This window comes from Aotus nancymaae, unplaced genomic scaffold (genome assembly GCF_030222135.1).
Source record: "Aotus nancymaae isolate 86718 unplaced genomic scaffold, 86718_ANA_hifiasm-v0.15.2.pri h1tg000089l, whole genome shotgun sequence".
NCBI classification, from domain to species: domain Eukaryota; kingdom Metazoa; phylum Chordata; class Mammalia; order Primates; family Aotidae; genus Aotus; species Aotus nancymaae.
This window is the reverse complement of record NW_026988504.1, coordinates 16316087-16340786: the sequence shown is the minus strand read 5'-3', so window position 1 is coordinate 16340786 and position 24700 is coordinate 16316087. Positions and strand designations below refer to the sequence as shown.

At 46.9% G+C, this 24700-nt stretch overlaps 1 protein-coding gene across 4 annotated transcripts in view; it reads right to left on the bottom strand.

Annotated features, from left to right (window-relative positions):
• Positions 1–24700, bottom strand: part of PRKCA (protein kinase C alpha) — a 495684-nt gene that overhangs the window by 46592 nt on the left and 424392 nt on the right. For all 4 annotated transcript variants that reach the window (XM_012453857.3, XM_012453858.2, XM_012453859.3 and 1 more), the window contains 3 exons: positions 23649–23740; positions 20753–20815; positions 19411–19549 (listed from right to left, as the gene is read on the bottom strand). In XM_012453857.3, the coding sequence (XP_012309280.1) occupies positions 19411–19549; positions 20753–20815; positions 23649–23740 (294 nt within the window). The remainder of the gene's footprint in view (positions 1–19410; positions 19550–20752; positions 20816–23648; positions 23741–24700) is intronic.

Sequence of the window (24700 nt, the reverse complement as noted above, 5' to 3'; positions counted from 1 at the left end):
ATACTGCCTGACATTAGAAATAAGAACTGGCCTACTGAAATAAGCAGGTGGGTGAAAGTTATTCAAGGCAGTAAACTAAATTTGACTCAGAGGGGGACAGAGAAAACATTTTGGTATGAGAGGTAACACTAAAAATATATATTAAACGCTCTAAAATGATTGTTGGCACCTGGAAATTCTTAAGCGACAATAAACCTTCCATTCATTCTTTCAGCAAATATTAACTTGCTGTGTACCAGACATAATAAATCAGAAGCCAATCAGGTGCAGAAGTGAATCAAACAGATTTTTAAAAATCTCCCCTCAGGCAGTGAAATTGATTTTTACTGGAGCAGCAAAATTTCAGGCTTCTTTCTCATGATATTAGAACACCCTCGGCTCTCTCCTTCGCTCACTCCCACTGATTATGGCTGACTGGATATTTCTATGGGTCGAGCACTCTGCTAGGTATCACAGATTACCAATCTACCAGGGAAAACAGACAAATACACTAAGATATGATATCCAAGATCAAGGATCTTACTATATCACATGGGAAATGACTGTAATATTTGAAATCCTTGGGCGAAATGGATTATATAAAAATAAAGAAAATTGGCCAGGCACAGTGGCTTACGTTTGTAATCCCAGCACTTTGGGAAAATTACTTGGGGTCAGAAGTTCAAGACCAGCCTGGCCAACATGGTGAAACCCCATCTCTACAAAAATGTAAAAATTACCAGGGCAAAGTGGTGCGTGATCCCAGCAGCTCATGAGGTTGAGGCATGAGAATTGCTTGAACCCGGGAGGTGGAAGTTGCAATGAGCCAAGATCGCACCACTGCACTCCAGCCTGGGTGACAGAGTGAGACTCCATCTCAACGACAACCACCACCACCAAATAAATTAAATAAAGAAAATTGCCACGAGATTAAAAACAGAGAACCTAGAGTCCAAACTAAGTATATTCTACTTAGACAAAAATTGTGGCTCTATGTAGAACTGGAGGAAACAGAAAATGACTTCTCTAATGGTAATTACACAATGAAAGTGCTTTATAATCTATTCATAGTAGCCACCTTTTACTTCCCTGTAAGAACGGGAAGCAAACAGCAGAATAGCCTAAGTACTCCTTACATAAAAGGCCAGAAAAGGATCAAAAGGTGCAAAGCAGTGTTTGCAATTGTTTACACTGGCTTCAAAATTCCTTTTATACATGTTGGATTCAATTTGCCAATATTTTGTTGAGCACTTTTGCATCTATGTTCACGAGAGGTATTAGTCTGTAGTTTTCTATGCTGGTATTTGTTTATCATCCTTCTAAAGTTCATGGGATCTGTAGTGATGCCCTCTCTTTCATTTCAGATATTAGCAACCTGTGCTCTTTTTTTAAATTTGACTCAAGACTTATCAATTTTATTGATGTTTTCAAAGAACTTGCTTTTGGATTTGTTGATTTTCCCTGTTTCTTATTTTCTGTTTCATTGGTTTCTGTTCTAATTTTTCTTTTCTTTTGCTGACTGTGGATTTAATTTGCTCTTCTTTCTCTAGCTTCCTAAGATGGAAGCTTAGGGAATTGATTTTAGATCTTTATTTTCTAATATATGCATTTAATACTATAAATTTCTTAAGCACCGCTTTAATTGCACCCTACAACAACTGATAAGCCATATCTGAATTTTTGTTTACTTAAAAATATTTTAAAATTTCTTTTTAGATTTCTTTGACCCACATTAGCTTGAAGTGTTCTTTAATCTTCAAGTATTTTGGAATTTTCTAGCTATCTTTCTGTTATTGATTTTTAGTTTAGGTCTATTGTGTTTTGAGAGAAGACACTGCAGTTTCTATCATTTTCAGTTTGTTAAGGTGTGGTTTATGGCACAGAATGTAGTCTATATTAGTGAATGTTCTATGTGAGCTTGTGAAGAATGTATGTTCATTCTGCCGTTGTGGATAAAGTAGTCTGTACGACAGTATTGCTGAGTTCAGCTCTGTCCCTACTGATTTTCTGCTTGCTCGATATGTCTATTTCTGATAGAGAAGCACTGAAATCTCCAAATAAAACAGTGGATTCATCTATTTGTACCTGCAGTTCTATCATGTTGGGCCACATGTATTTCAATGCTCTGCTGCTAGGTGCACCCAGTAACAACTGCTATGCTTTCTTGGAGACTGATCCCTTCGTCATTATGTAATGCCTTTCTTTATCTGTGATAACTTTCCTTGCCCTGAAGTCTGCTCTATCTGCAATTAATATAGTGATTCCTACCTTCTTTTGATTAGTATTAGCGTGGTATTATCTTCTAAACCCATTTACTTTTAATCTACATGTGTCTATACTTAGAGCAGATTTCTTGTATAGAGTTAAGTCTTACTTTTGATCTAGTCTGGCAATCTTTTAATTGCTGCATTTAGACATTGACTTGGAAAGTGATCTGTGATATAACTGGATTAACTGCTCCCGTATTTGTTATTGTTTTCTATTTGTTGTAGTCCATTGGGTTTTGTTTCCCATTCTTTTCCTGCCTCTTGTGGGTTTAGCTGAGCATTTTATATGATTCCATTGTTTCTTTTCTTATCAGCTACTGCCTTTTTTTATTTTCTTTCTTTTTTTTTTTGAGACGGAGTTTTGCTCTTGTTACCCAGGCTGGAGTGCAATGGCACGATCTTGGCTCACCGCAACCTCCGCCTCCTGGGTTCAGGCAATTCTCCTGCCTCAGCCTCCTGAGCAGCTGGGATTACAGGCGCGCGCCACCACGCCCAGCTAATTTTTTGTATTTTTAGTAGAGACGGGGTTTCACCATGTTGACCAGGATGGTCTCGATCTCTTGACCTCGTGATCCACCCGTCTCGGCCTCCCAAAGTGCTGGGATTACAGGCGTGAGCCACCGCACCCAGCCTGCCTTTTTTTATTTTCTTAGTGGTTGCCCTAGAATATGCAATATATATTTACAACGAAACCAAGTCCACTTTAAAATAACACCGTAACATTCATGCATAGTGAAAGTAGCTTATAATAACAAAATAATCCTAATTCTTCCCTCTTCTCCTTCTGTCACTCCTCTCATTCATTTCGCTTATACGTAGGACACACACACACACTAGAATACGTCGTTGCTATTATTTTGAAAAAAACTCATGTTAGATCAAGAATACTGAAAATAAAAGTACTTTACTTTCACTTATTCCTGCTCTGATGCTCTTCCTTTTTTGTTAGTTTTTATTTCGTAAACGTACCTCCGCGATCCAGCTAGGTGTGGAAGGGAATAAGGAAAATATGGAACCCAAAGGCCTGCATTGAGAGCACCAAGACTAGAGGACCCTGAGAGCGAGTGGGGTGGAGGGTGCTCTCCTGAGCTACAGAAGGAATGGTCTGGTGGTTAAGACAGATATCAGTCAAATTGATTAGAGTTGTCCAAAGTCAGCAATGATAATTTTCTCACTGGTCTTGCCAATCTTGGACCCACCGTGCTCCGTGGCCTCCCTGGTACTCTCTTCACCGTGCCAATGACCACATGCATGCCATTCTGCCACTCGACCACTCAGTCTTGGCAGTGCAGATGAGAAACTGGGAATCATTTGCATTGGGTCTAACATTTGCCATGGACAAGGTGCCAGGACGCGTATGCTTCAGGATGAAGTGCTCGCCATCACGTTTCTTCCCATAGATCAGATTTCTTTCTTGACACCAGGACTGTTATGATGTGTGAGGTGATCACTCTGCTACATAAACCCTGGAATAATTCTGTGAAAGCAAAGAGCCCTTAGAACCAAATCATTTCTCTCCAGTGCTCAGAGCACAAAAGTTTTCTGCTGTTTTTGGAATGTAGTCTGCAAACAGCTTGAAAGAGATACAGCCTCAAGCTGAAGAACACAGCAGGGCTGACCACGGCTGGTGTGGGGGCAGTGGGTGGCGGCAGCATCTGCAAAGCCTGCCCTTTCTTTCTCCATGTAGATCCAGGTTTCTGACCTATATGACTTTCCTTCTCTCTAAAGAACTTCTTGTAACATTTCTTGCCGGACAGGTCTACTGGCAACACATTTCCTTTGTTTTTGTCTGAGAAAGTATTTCTCCTTCACTTTTGAAGGACAATTTTGCAGGGTACACAAGTCTAGTCTGGTTTCTTCTTCTCTCTCTCCCAAAACTTTAAATATTTAACTCTACTGTCTTTGCCCTTCTATAGGTAAGGTGTTTTTTCCCCTGCTCTGGGCTTCCCTCAAAATTCTTTGATTTTCTGCAGTTTGAATACGATATGCCTAGTTTTTTGTTTTGTTTTGTTTGAGCATTTGTCCTGCTTTGTGTTACTGGAGCTTCCTGGATCTGTGATTTGGTGTCCGACATTAATTCAGGGGACATGCTCTGTCATGACTGCTGCAAACATCCCTGGTTTCTTTCTCTCCCCCTTCTCCTTCGGGCGTTCCCAGGGCACGTGTTGAATCTTGTGTACTTGTGCCACAGTTCTTGGAGAGTCTGTTCCATTTTTTTTTTTCAGTCTTTGCTTTTCCATTTTGGAAATTTCTAGGGTCATATCCTCAAGCTCAGTGATTCTGTCCTCAGCTGTGTCCAGTCTACAAAGGAGCCCATCAAAGGCATTCTTCACTTCTGCCCCAGTACTTCCGATCTCTAACATCTTTTTTTCTTGGAATTTCTCTCTGATTACACTGCCCATCTGTTCTTACATGCTGTCTGCTTTTTTCCATTAAAGCCCTTAGCAAATTAATCATAGTTTAAAAAAATTCCTGGTTATGGCAAGGTGTGGTGGCTCACACCTGTAAATCCCAGCACTTTGGGAGCCTGAGCCAGGCGAATCACTTGAAGTCAGGAGCTCAAGATCAGCCTGGCCCACATGGTGAAACCCTGTCTCTACTAAAAATACAAAGAAAAATTAGCTGGGCATGGTGGCTCATGCCTGTAATCCCAGCTACTCAGGAGGCTGAGGCAGGAGACTCACTTGAACCCAGGAGGTGGAGGTTGCAGTGAGCTGAGATTGTGCCACTGGACTCCAGCCTGGGTGACAGAACAAGACTCCATCTAAAAAAATAAATCAATTCCTGGATATTGCAATATCCTTGCCACACCTGAGTCTGTGTCTCTTGCTTGTTTCATCTCTTCACACTGCTTTTCTGCCGTTTAGTGTGCTGTCATTGTTCTCTTGGTGGCTGGACATGGCACACGGGGTGAGAGGAACTGTGGTACATGAGCCTTTAGTGACGTGGCGATGAGGTGTGGAGAGGGGAAGTGTTGTACGGGGCGATGATGAGGTCTCCGTCTTGTGGGGAGACTGTGCCTGTGGCTTGCGATCTTCACAAGTGCTTCTTGTTCTCCCTCCTCCTCCTCTTAGGTGGGAGAGGATGGCTGGAGGGGACTGAAATCGGGTATGTCCCTTCTTCTAGGTAGAGAGTCTCCTGAGGGATGCCCTTGTTAAGAAGAATGGGATGCTGTGGCATATTTCACAATGCTTATTACTTTTCTCCACTCCCTGCCAGAAGCATGAGGCAGTTTTTCTCCAGAATTTACCGTGAGGACCTAGTAGAGCTTCTTGAGGGAAAACTCAAAAAAGCGTGAGGTCCTCATGACGGATTCTCACAGTTGTCCACACTTGGCCTCCAGCAATTTGCCAATTACAGATCAGGGTTTTGCACCCCGACACTGGTACCCAGGGAGGTTTTTGCTCCAGTTAGTTGTAATTTTCTGTATCTGCCTGTCTTTCTAATTTTGGGGACAGTGGCTTGCCCTGTTACCTCACTTTTCCGATGGCTCTAGGGAGGTGAGAATTCTACCATTGAGCCATCAGTGCTGGTGCACTGGCCAGGAAATGAAGCCACGTTTCCCGCGTGGGAGGCACCAATGGCTCTAGGAAAACTTGTTGATTTTTCAGTCCAGCTTTTCACTTGTTAGGATGGAATGATGACTTCTAAGCTCCTCACATGCTGGACTGGAGACCACAAGTCTGTACTTTTTCTTTGCAGAAAAGAATTGTACAATACTGGCTTGCAAGTTACCTGGAAACAATTCAAAGCTGGGCGAGACAGCCCTGGATGCTCAGCAAACACAAAGAATTGGAAAAGTGTTTGACAAAAAGAACGATCTTCAGTAAAATAAGCCATAAGAAAAGACAAACACTTCACAGTGGTATCTTGCCGGCAAATAATGTCAGGCCGTGGGGTTCAGCGGTCTCCTGGGCTTTGGGCCAGGAAGTCAGGAGCATGAAGTGGCCCCAGGACACCTGAATCATGTGTGATGAGGCAGTTATTAGGGAGGCGTGACTGCACTAACCTTCTGAAGGAGCCATAAATAAAATTCTGAATAAAGTGCTGGGCTTTTGATCTGGCAGAAAGGCATTCCCCCCACCGCAACCCCACGCGGCGCTTCTCCAAGTCTGGAATGTGTACCGGCGGCTGTGGGGTGTGAGTTTCTGTGATCCTCAGAGGAGGCGATGACAGCACTGGGTCATGTGGTGAGAAAGCAGCACCGTTTCAAGTCTTCATGGAATGCTTCCAAGTAAGCTCCGGATTGGGACGAATCTCTTTTTAGCTCTTCTGTAAAGCTAGCTGATCCTGGCAGAAGCCGAGAAGGTGACAGTGGAACCACTGGGTCTAGAAAAACATCACCTAATTGACGCGGGTCACCCGACCTCTCCAGCACAATGCCCAACTAACTTCTGTAATTTCTTGTTACGTCAATCAAAGAAATCAGACACCTCTTTAGATCCTCTCTTCTCCCAGCCCAAGGTTTTCAGGAAGCTCCTTAATGGTGAGCTGCACCGAGAATGTAATATTGACTATAAATCAAATGTGAACCAAAGCCACCCCTGAGCATAGTCTCTAAGCCAGCACTGTGCTAGGTGGTACCCTCCTTTACCCCCGGAGACGTCAGGCATAGCAAGCTCAAGTGAGGTGACCACAGTCACGAACACAGTGGGGAGGTGGCAGATGGGGCCGGGACTCAACCTGGCTCTTGCTTCCCGCTGCTCATGGTGCCCACTCTGTGTAAGCAGGAGCTGTGAACGGGACAGACATCTGAGATCTTGCCCCTGCCCTCTGGGGTCTTTATTTATTTCTCCTTCCTGTTCTGCTTGATAGGAGTGAAAATGATGCTGATTGTATGAATACATACACATAAATATATATATGAAAAAAGATATGAATATATACAATATGCCTTGCTTTATAACATAATATACTTGGCCCTAACCCACAACTCCCTATTGACATAGGATGAGGCCGTCTCCAACGTGTGGGGTGAGGGAGTCGGGACAAGAATAAATAAGACTCACATACCCTTTATCTAAATATGAGTATTACAAATCAAGCTAACGGACTGTTAAAAATACAGCATGCCCTCTCCTGCCCCTTGACACATGTACCTTCCTGTAGGTTGGCTTGAGCTGCCCCTATAAGACACCACACAGAGTAGGCGGCTTAAACAACAGAACTTCCTCTTGGGTCTGGAGGCTGGAAGTCCAGGATGAAGGTGCCGGCAGGTGGGCTTCTGGTGAGGCCTCGCTGGGTGCCGTGCAGGCTGCCTCCTTCGCGCTGTGTCCTGACGTGGCTTTTGTTTCATGTGTGCACACTCCTGTGGCCTCTTCCTCTCCCCATAAGAACACTGCTCCTAGCAGATCAGGGCCCCACCTTCATGAGTTCACTCTCCCCTCGTTACCTCCTTCCAGGCCTTATCTCTACAGAACAGTCACACTGGGAGTTAGGGCATCAGCACATGGATTTCTGGGCGGTGGGGGGAGGGTAAGGGGGGATGCAGTTAAGGCCTTAACATTTCCCAAGACCTGGAAAGCCAGGTTTGACTTAAGAATTCATGGACCCAGGCCAGGCATGGTGGCTCATGCTTGTAATCCCAGCACTTTGGGAGGCTGAGGCGGGCGGATCACGAGGTCAGGAGTTCGGGACCAGCCTGACCAATATCGTAAAACCCCACCTCTACTAAAAATACAAAAATTAGCTGGGTGTGGTGGCGTGCACTTGTAATCCCAGCTACTCAGGAGGCCGAGGCAGAAGAATTGTTTGAACCTGGGAGGCAGAGGTTGCAGTGGGCCGAGATCACGTCACTGTACTCTATCCTGGGCAACAGAGTGAGACTCTGTCTCAAAAAAAAAAAAAAAAAAAAAAGAATTCATGGACCCCCGAGATTCCACTCCAGTATGTGGAGGCCTAAGGATATAACATTGACATGGCTCACCCCTCTTCTCTTCCCAGGTCCTCTCCATCATGGCACCCCAACCTGCAGGTCTAAGCTGCATCCCACTGCCCCCTGCAAATAGCGGCCCACTGACTTCTCCACTGGGTACAGGAGGGCATATGCCAGCAGGGCGGTGTTCACAGGAAGGACAGATCTTGGGAAGAGGCCCTGGAAGGGAATTCCAGGCTCTGAGTACCCAGGTTTTTGTCTAAAAGGGGTCAGAATGCAGACTCTGAGTGGGCATTCGCTCTGCAGACTCGAATCCTATAAGGAGAGCCCAGAATGGGGACTGGGGGGCAAAGGAGAGCCCACAAAGGCAGGGCTTAACAAACTGTAGCCTGTGGGCCAAATCCAGTCTGTACAGCCTGTGAGCTAAGCATGCTTTTTACATTTTTAAGTGTAAAATGAAAATCGTAAGAAAGCCTATATTAGCCTTTTGGCAAGAACAGTTGCTCAATTTTGCCTCTTGGCAAAAAGCTAAAATTTAGATTTAGGAAAAGCCTATTTTCTGTCTAGTCCCTGGCAGGGAAAGTCTGCTCATCTCTGCTCTACAACACAGGACAGGGGCCCTCTTGCCTGGTCCTCACTACCCTTGACCTACAGAATGTGGTAGAAGTAACACAGGTAAGTTCCAGGTATAGATGTAAGCAGCCCGTGGCTTCTGTTTTTGCCCTTTTAATAGCCAGCACCATGTCAAGAAGCTCAGTGACAAGTGGCTGCATGGAAGGAAGGACCAGGTAGAGGAGAACCCACGTGGCCTTGGCCAGCAGCTGGAAGGCACCTTAGGTCCTCCAGCCCCAGCAGAGCCATGGTAGGGATGTCCCTGCGGCAGCAAGGAGTCCATCCTGATGGAGGCCCTGACTCCGAGAATCACAGCATTAACTTTACTTATTTATTTGGTGACAGAGTTTCCCTGCTGCCTAGGCTGGAGAGCAGTGGCGTGATCTCGACTCACCTCAGCCTCTGCCTTCCAGGTTCAAGTGACTCTCATGCCTCAGCCTCCTGAGTAGCTGGGACTACAGGTGCCTGCCACCACACCCAGCTATTTTTTTTGTATTTTTAGTAGAGATAGGGTTTCGCCACGTTGGCCAGGCTGGCCTTGAACTCCTGGCCTCAAGTGATGCTCCTGCCTCGGCCTCCCAAAGTGCTGAGATTACAGGCATGAGCCACTGCACCCGGCCCAACGTGATTATTGTTGTAAGCCATTATGTTCCGGGTCGATTACACATCAATAAATACTTCAAACAACGGCCAAATAATGGACAAGGCTTTCTGGAGTGCTCCCTCTGAGGCAGGCTAAGTCATCATGGCCAGACTCACTGAGCCCTCACAGGTGGGCTTTGAGGAAGACGCTATGATTATATCTTATTATACAGATGTCACCCCAAGTTCTTAAAATAGCAGAACTGTAGCCAGAGTTTATAATATGATTTGGATATGTGTCCCTGTCCACATTTCATGTTGAAATATAATCCCCAGTGCTGGAGGGGGGCCCGGTGGGAGGTGATTGGAGCATGGGAGCAGTTTCTCGTGAATGGCTTAGCGTCATCCCCCAGTGCCAGTCTCGTGACAGAGTTCTCACGAGATCTGGTTGTTTGGAAGTGGGTAGCAGCCCCGAGATCTGGCTGTCTGGGAGCGGGTAGCAGCCCCGAGATCTGGCTGTCTGGGAGCGGGTAGCAGCCCTGAGATCTGGTTGTCTGGGATTGGGTAGCCGCCCCGAGATCTGGCTCTTTGGAAGTGGGTAGCAGCCCCTTCTGTCTCTCTTGCTCTTGCTCTGGCTCTGGAAGATGTGCTGCTTCCCCTTTGCCTTCCGCCGTGATTGTGAGTTTCCTGAGGCCTCCCCAGCCGTGCTTCCTGTACAGCCAGCAGAACCGTGAACCAATTCAACATCTTTTCTTTATAAATTACCCAGTCTCAGGTATTTCTGTATCGCAATGTGAGAAGGAACTAACACAGTTTATCATACAATGAGGAAGAAGCAGCCACCAGAAATCCAACAGGAAGTCTTCCCTTCAGGGGTAGATATTAAGACCATGTTAGGCTAAAACACTGCAGAACGGAACCAATCCAGAGTCAAATGCATTGTCACTGGCCCTGCAGCCTCTCTCCAAGTGGTTCCCAGGCTCAATCAGCAGCAGCCCTCGTCCCTGGTCTCCCCTCTGAGGGTGGCAGGGGGGTAGCAGGTGCTGGGGAGGAGCTGGGCAGGAGTCCCAGCTCGGGAACCACCTGTGGGACCCTGCCCATCTCAGGCCTCCTCTGGGCTCAGCAGAAGAGCTGTGCAAAATGTTAATTGTGCATCAGAACAAAATAACTGCTTGTAGAGTAAAGGAATAAAGTGTGAGTTAGGAATAACTGTTGAGTCTGTAGGAGCTTTATTAGCTGGATTAAAAGACTTTCCAGAGCCAGGAAGTCTCAAAGTCTAGCGGATCTCTGCAGATGGGATTTGGAGACAGGGCAGTAAGTTACACACTGAGGTGGCAACTGGTCGCAGGTGGCATCGGAGCGCCAGCCTGTGCTCTGAGGCTGGCGAGCCAGCATTCTGCCCCTGCCATGTGCCATCTGAGGGCCCTGGACAGGTCCCTTCTCCTCTCCAAGTCTCCTTTACCATGTTTGTAAAGCCTGAATAATACCACTTACCTCAGATGACTATTGTAAGAATTAGATGTGATAACAGGCCTAAGTGCATGGTGCAGAGCAAGAAATGAACAAATGGTAGTAATCTCTCACGATAGCCACCTTCATCCTGCTCATCGCCTGGGCAATGTTACAAAGTAAGGGGTGAAATAAAGCTCAGAAATCTGACCCACTTTTACAGGATTTAAACAAATCCCTAAATAAAGGGCCAATTAATGCATGCTGCCAAATACCAGGAGTAAAAGTCTAACAAGCATTATCCGGGCCCTGAAAACCTGTAACGGGCCTGTGAGAGCCGCTCACTGGCGCACGTGGAGTGACATGTTCTCTGGGTAGCGTTGGAGCCGATATCTGCAGGCCTTTCCTCCTAGGGTAACAGTCACTGCAGGGAAAAGCTGCTCAGTCCTGTGTTCAAAGCCCAAGTCTACCTTGAACTGGGAAGGTGGGGAAAATGAACAAATCTCTGTGCCTCAGTTTCACCATCTAGTAATTAGAACTGACTTAGCATTAAACAAAAACAAGGTGCTCGGCCCTGGTCTAGGATGTAGCAGGCATTCGTGAAGCGGCAGCAAATCCACCAGGAGCTGGTTATTTCTGGAGGAAGAATTGGAAGTGGGGGTGCTCAGAAGAAAGGAGCGGGCCACATTTGTTTCACAGACCACAATATCACAGAAGGTACCCAGTGCTCCAGAGAAGAGGCTAAACTGATTAAACTCCAAGGCCAGGAGAATTATGAGACAGTTAAACAGCTGCACGCAGACAATGCAATATATGAGACAATAAAACCAACGTAATTCTTAGAAAAGATCTGAGAATTGCACAACTTGAAGACCCTGAAGGAAAGCCTGGCTTTGGCTCTTTAAATATTTCTTTGAGGGAGAGCGGCGGCTTCATTTTCTTTTGTAACGCTGGAGTCATTGGACCATGACCCTCCATAGAGAGAAATTGGCCTTCGATAGAAAGAAAGCTGTCCTTTGGTTTATCATTCTCTTTCTTTCATCAAGTGCTTTTCTTGGCTCCTGCCTGTGCGGGGCTGGTGTGCGGCCTGTGGTTCAGAAGCGGCTGATTGCAGAGGAGCCATTGCTGGTGCTGACTGGCTTCTCTCTCTCTCTGTATCTCACTCTCCCTCTTTCTTCTAGGTGGCAAATGCTAATTTACTGCCTGACTTACCCGGCTGCGTGTATACCACGAGTTATTTTCTCTTTGAATTTTTAGATACTCTTATTATTTTCTATCCCTCTCTACAATCCTTTCCCCAGAGGCCAGGAGAAGTTTCTAGGGGCAGCTGGGGCTGTCTGGGGGACCCGGGCTGATGTCCCATTGACCTTCAGACACTCAGGTCTCCCAACCTGCTGGCTCTTCAGCTGATGACATGAAGGGGTGTGGCCCTTCTCTGCCCTGTGTCATCCACCATGAGCCCCACACCTGTGATGGCCTTGGAAATCACCCTTCCAATCACCTGGCCAAAGAGCTCCACCCCTCTCAGTCTCCAGGGTTTCATTTCTGTCCTCCTGCGGTGTCCCCATAGCAGATTCCTAGGTGGCCACATCTAGGAGTGCAGGGTGCAGGCACTCATGCCAAGTACACACTGAGTGCCAGGCACTGCTCCAGACCCTGGTGTGGGGGAACAGCAGCCAACACCAGATGAAATCCTGCCCTTGGTGGAGCTTGGTGGGACAGACTGAAAAATCCATCCAGGAGCACATCCTTGTCCCTCCAAGGGGATCGAGTGCCATGAAAAACAGCAGAGACAGGGGTCAGTGGTGCTCGTTGGGACTGGAGGTTTGCAGGTTTATATAGGGTCACCAGGGCAGGGGGCCTCCCCAGGGCGATCTCTGAGCTGATACCTGGGGTGGGACAGGCTGGGTGGAGGGATGAGAATAGGCACGGCCTGAGGATGGAGAGGTCTGGTAAACTGGAGAGTGGAAAGGGAGCTAGTGCAGCAGGTTAGCGAGATCAGGAGGGGCGGAGGGCAGGGGGAGGAGGGCAGGGAGGGAATGGGGGGCCCAGGTGCTAAAAGATCTTGGGGCTACTGTGAAGGCTTTAGCTTCTTCGAGGTGCCTAATTCAGAGCCCTGTGCACAGGGCCTGCCCCCCCAACTCCCATTCATTCCTCCCCCTGCCCCCCAGATCTTACTGTCAGAGTCTCTACGCTCTTTGGGACCTTGGCCCCTCAATTCTGCTCTGACAGATCCTCGACTCCCTTCCCACCCCACTCACTGGTTCCCAGTACCTTGAGGGGCACTTCCAGGAGGCTCAGCTGCCTTCCCTGGACACCCCCAGACCTGAGCACTCCTTGCTCTCCCCACACCAGGCCTGCTGAGCCTTGCTGGAGTTACCACCGATGCGCGCCCCGCCCCACGCTTTCCCAGCTCTGGGGTCTCTGCTCTCTCATCACACTGTGGACCTCCTCCCAAACCGATCCCCATCTGCAGGGCTGCAGCCGCCCTTCCTGGTGTCACCCTCTGAAGATGTAGACCAGCCAGGGAGGGTATTTCAGCTTTCGTGCCACCGAGAGGTCTCCTGTGCCCCTCATCTTCCTCCTGAAGCTGAGGGGAAAAGGGCATCCTTACTACATGTAGCCCATTCCTTCTCTCTCTTTCTCTCTCTCTCCTTGCCCTCCCCGCCACCCACCCCCCCAGCATTTTCCCTTTGGCTTAGAAACAGGCTCAAGTTTCTGCAACATAAATGATGCTTCCTTCGGTCTGCCTTCCTGGGAGTGACTGACCACTTTCTTTCTTCCATTTATCATAGATGTCCTCAAAGAGAGGGTCCTCCTGCTGGGCTGCTGACGCTCGCTCACCCCATGCCGTCGTCACTATGGACACTGCTCTCTCAGGGATCATCAGCTCCCTGTGGCTGGATCTTCTCCCCACCCCACCCCTGTTGCTGGACCTCCTCGGTCCCTGGCCACCCTGACTTCAGGAACACTTGCCTCCCTGGGGTCCGAGAATGAGACAAGGCTGTCTAGTGCTTGTACCTCTCTGGACATCCCTTGGTCTTTTTTCCTCCCATCTTTAATATCCACCCCCCCAAATATTAATAGGACTTTTGACCTTAAGAAGGGAGGTCACAGTCAATAACCCATTGGCTGAATTTCACCTGTATACACGTGTTAAAAAATATATGTTGGGGCCAACTTGAAACAGTTGGGTGTATTTTACAGAAAAATGCAGGTATCTGGCTGCTGTCGCAGGCCTCCCTGGGCTGGCATTCTTGTAGGGCTGGAACACAGAAGCTGTGACCCCAGGATGGCTCTCCAGCTCTCTGGATCCATACAGTCCCCAATCCTCCCAGGAGCGTGCCCATCTGCTGACGGGCAGCTGGATTCAGGGCAGGCAACCATGTGTGCAGCTTCTTCCCTGGAAATTTCAGCCACGTTGGAGGCACCATCTGTTACTGCAAGAATACTGCCCTGTCCACCTCTCGAAATCCACAGCCCTCCTGGGTTGCAGTCACTGATTTCCAACTGCCTCTAGCCCCAGCTCTCCTTAGGCTCCTCTTTCTGGCCCAGCACCCCCAGGCCTGGAACAGCACCTGGCACTTGGGGGACACCCTGAACGTGCCGAGATTGATGCCCATGTGTGGGGAAGGAGCTTGCGTGTGGCTGGATCACCTTTGGTTTCTAAGGGACCTCCCTGGGGTTAACAGCCGGCATGCAATTCTGCATCACTGACTGCCTCTCTGATCACGACTCAGGACCCTGATTCGCTCTGAGATGAGTGAGTGGCCAAGAAAACATGGCCCAGACTGAGGACTCCCTTTTACCTGCTTTTGCTCCCATCTCTGAGACAGTGCAACCGGTAAAAAGAATGTGTGGGCTCAGGGGTCAGAACGTCTCGGATCCAAATCTCACCTTTGCCTCTTGCCAGCTGTGTGACCTTCGGCAAGTCACTGAATCTTCTGCTCATGCATAAAATGTGGCAAGTCAGAAGTGCTCGGGGCGGAGGGTGGGGGGTGGTGCAGAGCAGACAGTCAGTGCATCACGGGTAATGTCCTTAGCGTGTGGTCTAACGTAGTCCCCACCATAGCAATGCTGTGAGGAAGACTCTACATGGCACATTTGAAAAAGATTCACTTCAGGGCCAGGCACAGTGGCTCAGGTCTGTAATTCTAGCACTTTGGAGAACCAAGGCAGGAGGATTGCCTGAGTCCAGAAATTTGACACCAGCCTGGGCAACATAGCGAGACTCCTGTCTCTACAAAAAAAATTTAAAAATTAGCAGGTGTGGTGGCACATGCTTGTAGTCCCAGTTCCTCGGGCCCAGGAGACTGAGACTGCTGAGAGCTATGATTTCCACTGTGCTCCAGCCTGGACGACAGAGTGAAACTCAGTCTTTAAAAAATTAAAATTAATAGAACAAAATTATATAAAATAAATAAAATAAAAAGCTTTGCTCCCACTGCAGCAGGGGGTTCTTGGGACACAGGCTATAAGCAGACCCTCTTCCTGCCACTTCTCTTTCTTCCAGGAGAGAGTGCAATGCTAGTGCCTGGAGTCTGATTCTTGGCTGCTGGGAGCTACTTGACTTATGCTCGGATCTCACACGCCCAAAATAACTAACTTTCAGAGGCAGATTAAATCCAAATGAAGCCTTTGCTCGGCTTGCTCAAGGACTCTCACTGACCCCAAAGAATTCTTTCTATGTCAAAGCAAAGAGGACCCTCTGTGTCAGCTTTCGGAATTATTTTCTGATGAGTGCCCCTGCTGTGGGTGTCCATTTCAACTTCAAACTCTCATCTATTAGTGATATTTTCTGCCTCAGCTTGGCTTCCCTGGCTAAGGAGATGCTACAGTATTAATCGATTTCAAGGTTTTTGAACAAATAGCCATAAATACTTAAGCCTCTGCTTTGCCTATTAAGGAAAATGTCATGTAAGATAATGACTTTGTCTCTGCCTGACAGGAGTATTTGCACAGAAGACAGGATTATTTTAACCTCTGCACATTTGGCAACCTTGAATCTATCTGGTCTTTCTCTATACTGCAAGTATTCGTGTGGCCAAATATGCCAAATTACTGAGTACTTATGAGGAAAAAATACTAGCAAAAGCTGAAACAGGCCAGGCATATAGGTGGTGGCACACACCTGTAGTACCAGCTACCCAGGGACTGAGGCGGGAGGATCCCCTGAGCCCAGGAGGTTGAGGCTGCAGTGAGCTATGGCACTCCAGTCTAGGCAGCAGAGTGAGACTCTGTCTCAAAAAAAAAAGGCTGGGTGTGGTAGCTCACACCCATGATGCCAGCACTTTGAGAGGCAGAAGTGGGTGGATCATCTGTGATCAGGAGTTCAAGACCAGCCTGGCCAACATGGTGAAACCCCGTCTCTACTAAAAATACAAAAATTAGCCAGGCTTGGTGGTAGGTGCCTGTAATCCCAGCTACTTGGGAGGTTGAGGCAGGAGAATCGCTTGAACCTGGAAGGTGGAGGTTGCAGTGAGCTGAGATTGTGCCACTGCACTCCAGCCTGGGCAATAGAGAAAGATTCCATTTCAAAAGAAAAAAAAAAAAGCCAACAAAAAAGATAAAACAACCTAAAGTGATTATTAATTGATTTTCCAAAGCAGCAGCGGCTGATGTTTTCAATGAAAGCCAACTGGAATCCACACATGGATTTTTATTTCTGCTGGTCAGTATGAATGTCAATTCTTATCAACTAAAAGCACATGGAGGGCGAGGGCCATCTGAGGTATTTCTGTATCCCTCGTGGCACCATGCTTGCGCACAGTAGGCACACAGAGTGCTGTCTGGACATGTAAATTGCTCAAAGTTCTAAGCAGTTTAGTGTAGTGAGCAGCGCAAAGGTTTGGAGGTGACCTGAGCTTGGGATGGAAGGCTAATTCTGGCATATCTCACTAACGCGGCCTGAGACACATTACTTACCGCCTCTGTCATCTCATCTGAAACACAGGCCTGATGCTGCCTCCCTATGGGGCTTGTCATGAGGATTAAATGAGAGAAAGTTTATATTATTTATCTATTTTTTTTTGAGAAGGTGTCTCACTCTGTTGCCCAGGCTGGAGTGCAGTGGCACAATCTTAGCTCACTGCAACCCCTGCCTCCCGAGTTCAAGTGATTCTCTTGCCTCAGCCTCCTGAGTAGCTGGGATTATAGGTGCCCACCACCACGCCTGGCTAATTTTTCTATTTTTTAGTAGAGATGGGGTTTCACCCCATTGGCCAGGCTGGTCTCAAACTCCCACCTCAAATGATCCATCTGCCTCGGCCTCCCAAGGCACTGGCATTGTAGGAGTAGAAGCCACCGCACCCACAGCCAAAAGAAAGTTTATCGCGTGCCTGGCACACAGTAGACAATAGGTGGTGGTCGCTTCCTTTACTGTTGCTTGTACAGTAGATGTAAGGAAGGAAATGAAGGTTTCAGATGTGAAGTATCTAGAGTGACGGCAGGGTATTCTCTGCATACAAAGAGGCCCAAAGTTACCAGAACATGCCAGAAGTTTGTTTTGGTGTTCCTGTGGAGGATGGTGAGGAGGTTCTCCAACACATGATAAGTGTGACAGACTAAGTCCCCTCTCCCCGCAGATGTCCACAGCCTCATCCCTGGAGCCTGTGAATATATTACCTTTATGCAGTAGAAGGGATTTTGCTGATGTAAGTTAAGGATCTTGGGCTAGGGAGATGATCCCAGATTATCCAAGTAGGCCCCAAATAATCCCAAAGATTTCTGTATGAGAAGGGGGAGGCTGGGGAATTAAAGTCAGAAAAGACAGAGCGATGGGAAGATGCTACGTTGCACGGAGGAGGGAAGAAGGCGCCACGAGCCAAGGAATGCAGGCAGCCTCTAGACGCTGGAAAAGGCATGGATGGCAACAGGTTCTCCCCCAAAGCTTCCAGAAGACACCAGCCCTGCCCACAGTTTGACTCTAGCCCAGTGAGACTGATTCTAGACTTCGAATCTCCAGAACCACAAGATAATAAATGTGAGTTATTTTCAACTGCTGAGTTTGTGGTTATCTGTTACAGTGGCAACAAAAACTTGTACAGTGAATGATACCAAACCACAACAATGAGAAAAAGACACTCAAATGGACAGACCTGAATGATACAGAAAACTTCATCTCTGCTGGACACTGTCGTTCCCGGTGTTATTAGATAGCCGGGGTATTACTGACCACGAGGAGCTATTTGTCGGAACAGGAGAGACCTGGTCTTAATAGAGATGAGGTTCAATGCTACCTTTCTACCTAAAAATGCTGCCATTCGCCGTCGCTATGCTTTTATAGCATCTGCTGAATTGTTAAATGAAGCTGAATGGCTCATAATCACAGCCTGCTTAATACCTGTCACCTGGTAACAGGCTTCTGAATAAATACTACATCAAAAGGTTATATTTCTTGCAGTACCCTGTCTATTCTTCATACTTGAAAAATAAGACTATTTAATCTCACCTCACATCTGGAGGTACTAGCGAGTGAGTTCTTTTGGGGGAAAATCCCAATAAGTTATGCATCAAGATAACCCATTACCTCTGGCCATGCGATTCAGAATTTAAATTTCTAAATGAAGTTTACATTTCCACACTGTCTTGAAACATCATAAAAGTAAAGGGTCTCCATGAAGGAATAAAAATCAGCTTCCCCTTTGGAATAATGACTACAGAGGGTCTACTAGATGCAAAATGTTTTATCAGGCCCTTTAGTCCATACAGCAATTCTACGAGGAGGAGATTATCCCTAACGTGCTGCTAAAGAAACAGGATTCAGAGACGTTGAGTAACTCACCTGAGTTCCCAGAGCCTGTAAATAATAGATTTCAGATTGAAGGTCACACTAGTCTGACTTCTGAGCTTGTGGGTGCCTTTTTCACTATGCCTCCTGTCTCTGAGATAAAGGCATGGGGTAATATGTTGAATAAATGTGGGACCGGCTGCCCACAGCTCATCTGAGGGCTCCATGAAGAGCTTAAGCCAGCCCAGCTTTGGATCCACTGGTCTCTGCCATGCTGCGGTTCGGATGGGAAAGACGCTGTGGCATCCACAGGACTGTGTGCGGATGGAAAGCTGGCTCTGCAGGGACTACAGTGAGAGCCCCATCTATCACTGGCATGTAGGTTGTTTCAAAAAACAGGAAAAAAAAATCCTCAGTAAGTGTTATAACAAAAACAGAGCAGCACAGCCGCCGCTGTAAAGATACAAGTCCTGGAACCATTTTGCTTAGAATCACACAGATACATCTTCCTAGACCAGAAAACACGCAGTTTAAACAGTCATCACTCCAATGTTGCTAAAACGCCATCACTGCAACCACCTTCTTGCCCCGCTTTTCCAGGCAGAGTATTTTTTCACAATCAATTCCCTCCAGTCAGCAGTGATTCTGAAATGATTTTGATCACGACCAACTAAGAAATACATTTTATCACATGACTGCCTCACATGGAGCAAACCACCGTTTCAGGAACCAAGACACGGCCCCTTACTATGTGCAATGAGCTCTCCGACCTCCTCTTTCTGTTTTGTCCTGATTAGCTCATTCAGTCGTCCTGACCATGCACTGACTTCATTCACCAGTGACCCCATATCCCTGTGAGAGGGCCATGTTTACAGTTTGCAAGTCCGGGTCTAGAAAACGAGTGCTGGGGTTCCTACCTCCGGGGCGATATAATCTGGAGTCCCACAGAAGGTCCTGGTCGTGACTCCATCCATCATGTGTTCCTTGCACATCCCAAAGTCAGCAATTTTGATATGTCCTTCTGAATCCAACATGACGTTATCTAACTTCAGATCCCTGCAAGGAACCAGGTTAACATCAGAGTCCTTTCCACAACATAACACAGTGTGCTTTGGAGCTGGTGAAACAGAAGGTTATTTGAATACCTGTCAGCTCCGTGGCAATATTCACTATACGTCCCTGGAGAGCAGCATCAGGAGTTACTGTGTGTTGATATCTTCAGCGCCTAATATTGTGCCTGGGCTATGGCATGTGCTTACATGCATACTGAATGAATGACTAAATGACTGGACTAGTGATGCCCAATCTTGCCTGTGCCTATGAATCTAGAGATTCCAACTGAGCACATTTGGGGAAGTCCCAATCATTTCATTTATTCATGTCCCACACAGGGGATCTGACACAAAACCAGGTTTGCAAAATCACAGGTTTAGAACCACCTCACTGGCTCATACACATGTCCCTTCCACTGCCTTGTGCCCTATGTCATTTAAATTATGCCTCAATTAATACTGGAAGACATTCTTCCTTCTTTGGGGCCAGACTTTCAGTGCAGTTAATAACAGGAAGAATTTTTTTTTTCAGACCAAGTCTCGCTCTGTCACCCAGGCTGGAGTGCAGTGGAGCAATCTTGGCTCGCTGCAACCTCCGCCTCCTGGGTTCAAACGATTCTCCTGCCTTAGCCTCCTGAGTAGCTGGGATTACAGGTGTGCACCACCACACCTGGCTAATTTTTGTATTTTTAGTAGAGACGGGGTTTCACCATGTTGGTCAGGATGGTCTCAAACTTCTGACCTCGTGATCCACCCACCTTGGCCTCTCAAAGTGCTGGGATTACAGGCATGAGCCATCATGTCCGGCCAATAACAGGAAGAATTTAATGCAATAGTTTTTTTCCTTGCCTCTCCTCAGTTCCCTGTGTTCTTCTTCGACTGAATATCTATAACGGAAATTCCATTTCCATTGCTCCCTGACCTCCATTCCAAATAAAAGGCAGTGGAAAGAGCTGTCGTTGGAGAGAAAAATGTGTTTTCTTGTGGGAAAAGTAGAAACAAGACATAAAATCTTTGAGGTCTAGAAATCAGAAGGTGGATGTGATTTGCCTCCAGGCTGAGGAGGAAAGTGGGTCCCAGCAGGTCTCTGTTCCTCCTGGGGGGGATTTCAATTCTGTGTCTTAAGTCACCATCCCAGAATGACATGCCCACAGAGGCCCAGCTAACCTCTCTGCTGAGCTGCTGGTAGGAGGGCTTCAATACACACCTATAAATGATTCCTCTTTTATGAAGGAAGAACAGTCCAATGGAAATCTCTGCCGCATAGAATCTGCAAAAGAAAACAGGCTTCAGGTTTCTTACTTGCTTCTTTAGATGCCTGTATACTTTTCATCCTTAAGTTCAAGCATCAAAGAGAGAAAAGAATGTCAGACTCAGAGGCTTTCAGAGACCAGCATCACTTGAACACGTTATTCCGACCCCGGGTCCTCCCTCCATCACTTCGGCCTCCAGCTCATCCATGAATGAGACAGCTCATAAAGCCAATGAGGCTGGCTTCCTACTCTTGTGTGGGGATGGTGGACAAGTAGCTTATTGCCTGCAGAGTAATTTCTAATACAATCATTTAAAGAATGGATACCAGTTAGATTATTCTATGTCAGGAGTATGGCAGAGTAGAGAAAATTTCCATTTTCCTATTCACCGACAGAATACACTGGTGTTTGAAAATATAATACAATTACGCCCTGGAAGGCAAAGGATAGTGGGTGACGAATGCTTTAGCTAGTTTTTCCACTCCTTCCAAGTGTTGGAATAAATGAGACGCACATCGTGATTCATATCTGCGTTTACTCTTTTAAATAATTCATAATAAAAAGCAGTAACTATCATCCCTTCAAAATTGTTAATAGGTTAATAGCTGAAACTCAGATTAAAAGGGGGTGAATATTTTAAAATCTGCATAGCATTTAGGAGTCTTTGAAGTCCAAGAAGCCACAAGACTGTGCCTGTGCAAATGCCACATGCAGGAGGCTTAAAATAAGCACGCATGTCTGCATGAGCAGAGGAAAAAAATCTCTAATGATTAAGATCAAACCCTTAAAGAGGGGTCACCTCTGAAGGCTAGAAGAGTACAGGAAGGGGGAGAAGGAAAGGATGGGGTTACTACAGTCTTTGCATTTTTTTTCATGCTTTTCTAAACTTTTCTGCCACACAAATAATATAATGAAGGGACACTGGACGAGTCACCTTTATGTTACTTCCTAACACAGGGTGACTTTTTGCTATCTGCTCTTTACAGTCCTGTGTGATCAAGCTTTATTTTATAATCTGAGTATTTTAAGGCTTTATAACTACAGCATAAGAGAGAAGAGAAGGACAGGCATTTCTGAAAACTGAAAAGGAACAATAAGGGCAGAAAAATCCCCCTTCGGCATTTTTAAAGCCTGCAACCAAAGATTTCCCTATTCTGCCTTCAGTTAATCTTCCCGGGGGTGTATAATCCCTCACAGGCCAAAAATTCTTCCAGCGGATCTTTTAGATGGCACAGCAGCCAGAATCCTATTAACAGTTGCTGACTTCATTCATCAGGGTGCACGCCCATGAGGCTTCCTCACTGGGGAACTAAACTCGCCCTTTGTTTAGGCTTGTTCCGCTGGCATTTCCTGAGACTTCCTGGCCCCTGAGAGGTGAGATGTCTCTGGTACCAAAGTCCCAGCTCCACCCCTCGACCCCACCAGATGAATCTCTTATCCGGGAGCCAATGTCTTCCTCCTGTGCTGCTGGCTCCCACATCCCGTCATGCAAGGTGCATTCCAAAGAAACATTCTTAACCGAGCTCATGAATCTCCCCCCAAACCACCTCCTCCTTGGTGGCTGACCCCACCCAAACCTAAAATGGGGTCTCACTTGAAGGGGTTTCTCTCTTCTCTCCCCCACAGTCACCAAGTTCTGCTTTTCTTCCTCCAGGATGTTTTTCAAAGACACTTATTCCTCTTTGGCTCCAAAGTCCAGCCCTAACTACAGCTCCACTCCTTCTCATCTATAGAGTCTCACCAGCCCCTGCACCAGCCTCTACATTCCCATTCATGCTTCCTTCTTCCCCCAGCCAGAGGGCGCTGCAAAAACTTAATCTGATGGTGCCTTCCTTCTTCCCTCCTCCGCAGCCAGGCTCCTTACCAGGGTCTTCGCCCAGAGCCCTACCTACCACGTTCCACACCCTCCAGTCCCCCAAATAATCTCACAGCATCTCCCACACCTGCTGAGCTGCAAGGCTGCTCCCTGGACTTGCTTCAGCAACTGTCCACATCTACTCTTGGAAGGCTCTTCCCCCACCTCTGGGCTGGGCATTTCCTGGGGATACACTTCCCTCTCTCCCTGACTTTTAGGGGTTTGCATGGTATCCTGTGCCTGTCTCTAAAGTTACAGCAGCACACTATTAATTGTTAGGTGACTTCTCCAACTCCAGGTTGCGAGTGTAAACTCCCTCCAGAAAGGGAGCACCTCGTTCCTTTCACACCCCCAGTGCCTGGTGCAGAGCAGGTGTGTGATAACCATTAGTTCAATAGATAAGAATGACTCTGTCAATGAGGGTGGGCCTGGGTGATGAGGGATATGGCAGCATCTCCAGTTTATTGGAAATAGAATAAACTGCTCCTTAGGAACCATCTTAGATGGATCCTACTCATATATCTGCCCCGCCCCCAGGAGGTTATAGCACTCAACCTAAAACTGGGCAGAATCCCACTTTCTCATTTCACCCAGCAGAAGTTCCCAGTTGAAGATGGGCATGGTGGCTCACTCACGCCTATAATCCCAGCATTTTGGGGGGCCGAGGTGGGCCGACAGCTTGAGCTCAGGAGTTCGGGACCAGCCTGGGCAAGATGGTGAAACCCTATCTCTACCAAAAAAAAAAAAAACCCCAGAAAATTAACCAGGCGTGGTGGTGTGCACCTGTAGTCCCCGCTACTCAAGAGGCGGAGGTGGGAGAATCACCTGAGCCCAGGAGGCAAAGGATGCAGTGAGCTGAGATCGCGCCACTGCACTCCAGCTTGGGTGAAGAGTGAGACCTTCATCTCCAAAAAAAAAAAAAAAAGGAAAGAAAGGAAGTTTCCAGTTGGTAGAACTTGGCTGCTCAAATAAGGGACTTAAAAAATAATACTCACACTGCTTGTGGTTCCTTAAATTTTCCTACTTGCTGAATGTGGTACATGAGGTCCCCGCCATTGACGTATTCCATGACGAAGTACAGCCGGTCCTGCAGACCAAGGTTCAACACGTGAGCAGGGCTCCTCCCCAGCCCAGCCAGCCAGCCAAGCGGCTTCCTTCACTCTTCACAGGCTGTGTTTTGCTTTCTCATTAGTAAAATGGGGACTGCATGGGCAGATGTGCTCAGTTTAAAGCTCTTCATCATTTTTTTCCAAAGAAAGAATAAGTAATAAACCCTATTGCATGAGGGCCTTGGGCCTTGGGAGGTATCAAGTCATTACATAACCCTGAAATAAAGGCTCTCCATCAACACATCTGTGCCTTCCGGTTACATATGCTCTCTATTATAGTAATGGCCTCGAACATTCTTCCCTATTTTCCTACACATATAATAAATTTCTAAGTTAGGGATGGTGTGAGGAATCCACATTAGCCAATTATTTCATTTTACCTAGTGCTTTTTGATGTCCCAAATGTTTAAAGGCTGGTTTGCAGTGTCTGGGAGGCATGCCATACTAATGCAGTATTGTGTTTAAATGGATAATCCTGAAAGCACATGTCTTAGGCTTAGGAATTACACGTGCTCAATGATATTTACTGGACATGGGACAGGGGACTCTAAGTGGAGAGGCTAATCAAATGTTCTTTTGCATCTGTAATATACCCAAACACTGTTTTTCTATTTTCTCTGTCACTTGTATGTTAAGTGTTGGCCTCATGATGGGCATGTATCTGAGACCCAAATAAATCTACACATTTATGAGGACATTAAGCTGGGACAGACAGGGAGACGGAGGGGGTTAACAGTGAAATAATGACCTCTGCTCTCTGCTAGAAAACATCCCCATTTCACAGAGGCTATTAAACATTAAAGTGCTGCACGGGGAGGAAAAAAGATGATGAAGCTGGTGCTAACAGCCAGGAAGCAGCCCTGGGAGCCTTCGTCTCCAGCTTTCCCGTTATGAACTTTAATTTCATCTTCATTTCTTTCTTTTGTAGCTTTCCAGAG